General features: G+C 48.4%; 1 protein-coding gene across 1 annotated transcript in view; it reads right to left on the bottom strand.

The window, feature by feature from the left end:
* Window positions 1-323: 323 nt before the first annotated feature.
* Erc1 (ELKS/RAB6-interacting/CAST family member 1) overlaps window positions 324-8,909 on the bottom strand; it is a 277,665-nt gene continuing 269,079 nt past the window's right edge. Inside the window, exon 18 of the mRNA XM_029478247.1 lies at window positions 324-5,232. Within this exon, the coding sequence (XP_029334107.1) occupies window positions 5,095-5,232 (138 nt within the window). The 3' untranslated portion in view covers window positions 324-5,094. The remainder of the gene's footprint in view (window positions 5,233-8,909) is intronic.

Consider the following 8,909-nt stretch of genomic DNA (forward strand, 5'->3'; position numbering starts at 1 on the left):
GGATGCTTTTATAATGTAGTCAGATCTGATGTGGACAACCTGCTTGGGAATAGGGTGAAAAGGAAGGAGGAAGTTGAAAACGGACTTTGAAAGCTAATCAGAGTTGGAGTGGGAATCAAAGGGTGCACTTCTGCAGAGACCAGCCCCCCAGGTGCGAGAGAGACACTAGCTGGCCAAGTCTACACAGAGTGCTCTGATTCTAGTCTGCCACTGGAGATGGCCTGCTGGGGACTGCTGGTCTTCTCCTGCTTTTCCGGATCATAACCAGTCTCATCAACAGGGATGTGACCAGACTAGGATAGACTAAAGAAGGCTGCAGCACACAGTTTTTAAATAAGTTTATAATTTCCTGATGGATTTAGTTTGTGAATAAAAAAAGAAAAAAAAATTGAACAAAGTGTTTACAATAATTACCAAGGCAAAGTTGAACAGAACACGTCTTTGTGATGTCATCATCAGGCCGGCAATTTGACTCTAGGAGCTGCACACATGTGCACAGCTGGCAGCAGCTGCAGCTGCTTCACACAAGCCATCAGGCTGCCACCATGGCTATCTACAGGGACTCAAGCTACAGGAAGCCAGTGCCCAACATTCTAGGTTCCCCACTAAAGTGCAACATGCCTCTTCTAAAGTAGGGGTGCAGAGAAACGTTCCCATCCCCGTCCTAGGTTTCTAGTCTGCACTGGGCAGCTGGGCCACTGAATGGCATGTGCCTCAGGTGGGACTAGATGCTTTAAAGGATGGGTGTAATACTGGTGTGGCGGGAAAGGGGCTGAGCTGCTGTGCTCACTGTGGCATAGGGGTAGATCTCCTCGCCTCAGCCTGGCTCATTTCCTTCCCTAACTCTGACATCTCTGGAGCCAAGAGAGTCTGGGTCTAAAAAGCTTCAAAGGAAAAAAAAATCTAGGATCAGGAGCCAGAGAGAACTAAGCTCTTGAGGGCCACCCACGGCACCTGGCCCACAGGCTCCAGGAGCCCAGGCTGCCCTGATAGATGGTCATGATGAGATAGCACCAAGTGGGCAGGAAGAGGTCCTGTGGCCTTGCAAGCAGGGGCTCCAGGCCCAAGCCCAGGTCACAACGTAGCACTAGGCACACAAGGCTTGATCCAATGTGAGGGTGAGGGTGGTTCTGGGGTCACCAACTTTGAAACCCCTACCCAGAGGTCCTGAGGATGTAGAGAAAACCCTGACACAATTGAGAGTCTCTGAGCCCCAGATTCTTGTTCCCAGGCAGTTACCTAACTCAGGTGTGGTAAGTGTGTTTCCCAAGGGCTGGCCTGGCTACCACCACACCGACCTGGGGGGGGAGGAGCTAGGCTGCCCATAGCTTGAATTCCTTTGTTAACATGATATTGATGGGTTTGCATCTTTTAAAACACAGCTCTTTAATTTTTTAGTTCTATAACTACTGTTTTAATATTTTAATATTCTCAACAATGGACACAATGTAACTGCCCCGTTCTCTGAATCACACAAACAATATCAACAAGCAGAGAAACAAGAGGGTGGCAGGAGCCAGACAGACACTGGCTCCCTCCAATCACCCTAAAGTCACTTCTTCCTCAGAAGAGGCAGGAGGAGAAATACCTACAACAGGGTCACAGCACTTGCCAAGCACATTGGGAAGAATCAGGAGACACTTGGTTACAATTTTGACACTAAAAAGTTTGGAAAGTTTCTGGTTAAAAAGAGTACAGACAGCCATTTTGTTCAGAAGAATCCCCAGGTAAAACATGTTTTCTTTTTCCCTGAACATCCTCTTGGTTCACAGGAAGAACATGTCTTTGAACAGTCAGAATCTCTGAGACTGGCAGTGACGGTGGGTGCCTAACAGGCCTGTGGTGCAGCCTCATCCCTCTGGCTCCTTTCCCAGGACTCTGCAGGCAGGAGGTGAGGCAGACTTGAGAGTTACCAATACTGCTGACATAGGGTCTGCTGGGACTTAGGCCTGTGGGTATCACATCCTACCGAGTGACATATCCTTGCTTTGACCCTTCTTCAAAGACCTGGAGGGAGGCCAATGAGTCTGTGCTTCAGTTNACATAGGAGGGTGTGGTGCCAAGCCAGTCCCAGTGTCAACAGCGGAGGGCAGGACAGTAGCACGTGAGAACCATCTGGACTGACTTCATCTCTCCTGAGAAAGAAATTGAGCCAACACATTCTTCCCAGGAGGCCAAACAGATGGGACAGGACACGGCCAGCCATAGCGTGACCTCCAACACCATTGCTGGTCTTGTTCCAGTCTGCTCTCCTTGTTCCAGTGCTCTTCTAAAGCCCACTGGTGAGGAAGAGGTACACTCAGGCCTTCTCAAGTGTGAGAATAAAGGCTGGCGGGAATTGCAGGAGCCCCTCCGCATTGCTGAGTTGCTAAAGCCCACTCTGACTTCTCCATCTTAAATGTCCCTAAGTACTTGCTAATCCCAGTCACTCAATGAGGGCCGGGGACAGAGTCTACTAAGGCATGCAGAGCCTGGAGCCCCAGGTTGGCTTCTAGCCCTCTTTTCCTACTATCATCTTTATGATGTCACTTGGGGTAGACACTGCTGACAAAGGGGTCTGCTGGGACTTAGGCCTGTGGGTATCATACCCTACATAGCGACATATCCTTGCTTTGACCCTTCTTCAAAGACCTGGAGGGAGGCCAATGAGGAAAGCCTGGAGGAGGCCAATGAAGGCCTGGGGGGAGGCCACCTTTACCTTAGGTGCGAAGGCTATGAGGCTTGACGATGGAATGAAGAGACAGGGATGATCTCAGCCAACCTGCAGGGAGCTCTCAGGGCCAGCTACCTTAAGGATCATGTGCATGCAGACAGTCATGGAATGACATGTCATAGTGCAATGGCAGTTATACATTTAGTAACTATTGGCTTAATGAATGGAGTCAGTAGGATCCCAATGCCAGATACCCTATTAACTTTGCCTAACACAAAGACCACAAAGACTACATTTATGGTTCAACTTTAGCTCCACAGTCTCCAGAGCCACTTGAGCTGCAGGATCACTCCCTGAGGAGAAGAAGCCTTTGCTATAGTGCAGAGATCAGACACAGTCTGCCTTACAAACTTGCCTTCTCAATAAGCACGTGTCCTGCAGGGCTCCTGCAACCTCTCTGGAGGGACCTGATGGAGAAGGAAGGGGTGGAGTGGGTCATGTGTGCAGTTAGTAAAGGTGGCAGATGGTACTTCTGCTAATAAACACCAAATGGGTACACGCAAGGAAGCCTGTCTGTGGTGATCCCTCAGAACAGCTGGAGAGCAGCTGGCCAGTGGCAGTGCTAGGCTACTCCTGTGGGCCTGGACTCTTCTAAGTTTTCTGATTTCCACTGTAGCCTGTGAAGCTGTTACTAGGTAGTGGTTCCTTATGTTATGAGAATAAAGTAATATCCCTAACCTTCCTATCCTGAAATACTGGGATCTTCTAAAGGATTTATGGATAGGACAATTAAAAAAATTGAGAGAACTGAGCAGCAATGATTATCATTTTTTAGCCTAATTTCCATATTCCTGGTGGCCAGGCTGGGACCTCCAAAAGCACCTCCATGAGAGGTTCATGGCAGAGTCCACCCAAACCCTCACGAGGAATTCTCTCCAGCATCCTACACAAAGGAACACTTTATGGCAGGCAAGAAGGGGAGCCAGGGCTGTGACTGTGACAGCAGTGGCTGCATGATGTCCTAGGTTGAGGGTAAGAGAGATTTGTGGGCAACATTAAATTCCTTTGAGAGTGTTAACTGGGCAGAAGGGGAAATGCAGGCCGAGAGGCCTTAGCCTCTCATCAGAAGACAGCAGTGTCAGGAGTCTGCTTCAGGGATGAAGAACTAGACATGAGCTGCACTCTCTTAGGGCCCGACTCCATCTGATAGCTGTCCTCTACAGCTGGGGATGGGGTGGGGGGGATCTGCATCTGATTGCAGCATGGCCAAGCCCATGAGGTGTGCATGGCTGTGTTAAGCAGGCAGCTGACACAAACGAACATGTTTCAGGGTAGTAACACTGACAGCAAAGATCCTGACCTACCAAACGGGACCTTCCAGGCAGAGAGGTGGCTCACCCAAGCCCACAGATGCCATGAGGGTGGAGAACAAAGAATGCTGGTCTGCAAAGAAGGAAGGGAGAAGGTATGCGTTAACTGCCATGATTCAACTGAGCATGTCTCACAGGGCTTCCACACCATCCCTATCCGAGGCTTTTCCAAGGATGGCACTGTGCACATGGATGTGCACACAGTAGGCATTTTATACTATTTTTTGAGTAAATGAATTGGAGGAGGGAATGCGTGTGCATTAAGACAAACTCAGTTGTGCCAAAAGAAGTTTCTAGGTAGGTACAAGGCTGTACCTTGAGAGTAAAGCTGAGGAGGTGGGCAGTGGGTCACATACTCTAGCAACCCCTGGTCAACAGCAGCTTGGGGCAAGGGGTTGGGAGCAGAGAGCACTGTGGGTGATGCTCAGGAGGAATCGGCCTGGCCCTCCAGGACAGCTTCTGAGGAACAAAACTGCAGGCAGTGACAAGAGGGCCCTACAAATTAAGCCCTCTTTTCTTCAGTCAGACATTTAGCCTACCAATGTAGCATGGGAAGATCAAAGGACTTAAAGAAGAGTGAGCACGGTGACCACTNTGAACATCCTTCTCCTGTCAACTAAAAGCAGTGCAGGTGAGACAGGCAACAGGCTGAGAGCTAAGCTGCACGAAGCCGGCCTGTACCTGGGGCTCATGATGGTAAACAGGAGGGCAGCGCCGGCGCAGAGGGGAGTACTCGTTCTTCTCTTTGTCCCTGGTCACCTCCTCCCTCCCTCTGTAACCCTCTGAGGAGAAGCACTCGTGCTAAAGCTTCAGCTCCAAGCTCCCAGAGCATGGAATCTGAGTGGGCTCCAGATGAGCTGAGTGGCTTCTGGCTTCCTGTTCCTGGAAGGGCAGAGTGCAGCTCGCAGCTCTCTACTGCTGATGCCAAGGGCAGTTCTTCATGGAGACCAGGGAGACTTGAGCAGGCAACATTCAAAGCAGCTGGCAGAGTCTGGTGTGGAGGTGGCTCAGACACCTGTCCCTCAGGTTCTCCTCTCTGGCTCCTTGGTCACCCTCCTTGTCAGGAGCACATCAGGAGGACTCTTCCAGGGCATTCACCACTTGTTCCAGAATGTCAGGGCAGTGATCGGCTATCTGCTGGAGAATGGTGTTGGCAAACTCCTGCAGCTCCGCGTTGTCCCCTTCAACTTTCTCCAACTCGTTCTGAAGCTGAAAGGGAAAAGAGGCAGGGTTCAGGTTATTTGTACCGAGTGGGAATTCATCAGGAAAGAAATGACAAGCAGAGTTGATGTCCCTGTATCAAAAGGAATGTTCAAAACACACACATTCCTAGACTCTCTTCATGAAAGTAAGGCCCAGAGGAGTCAGTGCTGAGTCCAAGGCTGCACACTGTAACGTCCAGTGCTGACTTCATGTGGATGGCTGTGCCCAGGTGTCCAGACTCACAGGCCTGGGCGATTGAGGATCTCAACTTTGTGTGAAGCTCCTCCACAAAGATTCCCCTTTGCTACACACAGCTGTGTTTCTGCAGGGGCCTCAGATGGCTTGGTTATTCTGATAGATATCCTAGCCCACTGCTGAGGAGAGACCTCCCCCCCCATGTGCTGTTCTCAGTCGCCCCGGACTGTGCTCCCCTAACTAGCGTCACCAGTGCCCTGTGTGAGGTCTGAAAGGCCGAGGAGCGAGTCCCTGTGCTGAAACTCCTTGTAGGCTGACATCAGGACAAGAACATCAACATGTAACTCACAACCCAGGCCAGTGCATACAGAGGCTTGAGGATCTGGGTCACTTGGGAGATCAGAGGCAGATCAAAGAAACCTCAGGTAAGCTGGATCCTGCAGTGAGGTGGGGGTGGGGGTGGGGGTATGGAGTTGAAGAGATAGGCAAGGGCCAGACTCCAAGAGAAGCTAGAGCGCAAGCCCCAACTGGTGCAAACTACAAGGAAATCATGTGCTTTTAAACGACACACTGACCCTGCTTTCGTCTTCTTAGAAGGTGACTTGGAAGGTAAGGAAAAAGCAGATCAATGGGCAGCAGGCGACACCCAGGGGTGAGCTTTGTAAGCACAAGGCAGAGTCACACAGGGGACAGAAGAGGCACCCACGAGAACAGAAACCACCTGTGATGGGCTAGCCTCAGAATGAGGGGGTAACATGGCTCTCAAATTCTAAAATATTTTGTAGAAGAGCTGCTGAAAACTGAGTGTCNAGTATACAGTTCAGGTCCCAGGTTAGAACACAGCCTGGATCTCAGTGTCAGCTCTGCCATTTATTGGCTGATGTGACCCTGACCTCCCTCCCCTTCAGTAGGATAGACCAGTAATATTTTCACAGGGCAGTTTTAGAGGATTTAATGACAATCTCATACGAAAGGCAGGGTAATGCCCACTGCACTGAAAATTCTTGAAAAAAGGTTAACTACTGTAATTACTGTTATCAAGCAGAGAAGATGATCCAGAAAAAGTAGATTAAGTGGCAAAGAGAACCAAGTTTTCAGGACCCCACTGTTTGTTGACTAGACATTCTGAGCCATGAATGAGCTTGGTACTTCTTAAGTGCAGCCATCAGGGGGNGACTGGCAATCTTTCTGCTGACTGTTGACCCTGATCTGGAGGCTCAAGGACCATATTTAGACCACGNTAAGCCTTAGTGCATCTTTAAAAGATTCAAGGCAGGAGTTAAACTAATCCATTTTCACCTAGCAATATACTGTGCTTCCAAATCAAATCTCCAAAGCTGGCACATAACTGACCCTGGGGATGGGCTCTAGGGCCCGGTGCATGCTGGGCAAACACTACGGCTGAGCTGTGAATCCAGCATCCACAAGGATATGTTAAAGAAGAAAGTAAAAACACTATAAAACACACTAGCTAGAGGGCACTACATTAGTATCATAGTATCCACTGTACTTTGTATTAGTCCCCCCCCCCCCATCAGGGACAAAAATACCTGACACAAACCACTTTAAAGGAGGAGTGACTTGTTTCAGCTCATGGTTTTAGAGGGCTTGATCTATAGTCAGGTGCTAAGGGCTTGGCACCAGATGGGAGCATTACTGAGATGGCTGAACCTTTAAGGGGTCCAAAGTTTTAGGCTCCTAGGAGGAGCTGTGCCTTTGCAGGGGACTGTGGGACTTTGGGCTGACCTTTCTTTGTGTGTGTGTGTGTGTGTGTGTGTGTGTGTGTGTACTCCAGCCACAACATGAGCACTAGCTGCCCTGCTACAGGTCCAACAGCAATATGGCAACTGCTCGTGAGTGCAACCTCTGAAGCAGAGACCAGCATGCCTCCTCTCTCTGTGAGATGACAGGCTCCGACAGTTGTTACNGGGAGGGAGCTGGCACACATCCTCTATTTAATGGAATGGCAAACCAACTTCCTTACTGTAAATATTACAGTGAAAAATACTAGGGCTTTTGTGGCCGTTTGTTCAGTTTCTGAAGTTCATCATAATTTGTAGGTAGCTTGTAACTTTCTCTCTACACATAATTTTCTTTGTATGTGTTAAAATCTTTTCATGCAAAGACACCACAAACATTCCTGAACAGGGCAGTTTTACTAACCTGCAAAACTAAGTTTGTTTCCATGAACCAGTCANACCTTTCTGTAACTTAAGCTTGAAGTTCTTAAATATCCATTCAAAAAATGTTCTTTCAGTCGTACTGTAAGAGTCCATGGAAGAACTGGTGTGGTGGACACACCTGGGGCTCCAGCTACTTGGGATGGTGGAGGATGCGTTAGTCAGACCCTGACTAAGACAGAAGATAACTAGAAGTCAAGTCTGTTGTAGAATGTGTGCATGTGTGTGCGCCCNTGTGTGTGTCACGCACACATATGAGTGAGTCTATAGGAATAAAAAATATTTTGTAGCAGAGCTGCTTTCTATTAAACCCTAACCTAACTCAGAAATGGAAGGGGAGACTGAAACTGAAGAATGGATATAGAGACATTATCTCCAGCAGAGAAAATAGCGAAGTGTACTCTGCTAAAACAAACCAAGGCTTCCCAATGCAGGCTGGAGTCCAGGAGAGCAGCAAGCCGGACCGCAACCATTCCACACCGCCTAGAGGCAAGGGCACAGTGCTTATGACAGTGTAGTCCTGCTATCAGGTGACATCACAAACAAAATACCCTTCCTCAAAATGACCCCACAGTAGCCTTTATTCCTTCTTTCTGTACCCTCTGGGCCACCCCNTCAGGTCCCTTCCCTCCATCATGAAAAGAACCCCTGAAACCACATCGTTTAAAGCTGACTGCAGCTTTCTGTCATCAACNTCTTCAAAAGTGCACTCTCAGCTGGTCTGGGGAATGGCACAAATGGTCTTCACCTAACTTGCTTTCTTGGAAGGTTAGTGAAACCTCTACCTAAAAACTATCAAGTATATTTACAAAAGCAAAACATGTCTTAAGTGGAAGGATATAACATGTCCAAAAACTAGAGACTTGATACTGTATTAATTCTGCTCAAACTAACTCAGAGAGTNAGTGCAAACCCCCCCACTCCGCCCTCCCCCCAAATCTTAGGCAGCTGTGTCTATAAAAAAGTTCAGGGAAAACCCTATACAAACNCGACCACTTGCTTTATGACAAAGGTATTTCCTGTGTGGAGGGGAAAGGCGGGATATTCTGATACATGGGGCTNTGTGAAAGAAAACTTTTATCCATATTGCAATCATACACAAAATCAGTTCCGGATAGATAGTAAACNTATGTCTGAATAAAAAACCATGAAGATATTTAAAAGAAAACAGGAGAGCCAGCCACAATGCCACATGCCTATAAATTCAGCATTCAGGCTGAGGCAGGAGGATTGAAAGTTTGAAGACAGCTTGGGCTACATAGTAAAAAACCTGTCTCAGAAAACCCAACCAAACACAAAAAAACAGCA

Source organism: Mus caroli, chromosome 6 (assembly GCF_900094665.2).
Source record: "Mus caroli chromosome 6, CAROLI_EIJ_v1.1, whole genome shotgun sequence".
Classification (NCBI taxonomy): domain Eukaryota; kingdom Metazoa; phylum Chordata; class Mammalia; order Rodentia; family Muridae; genus Mus; species Mus caroli.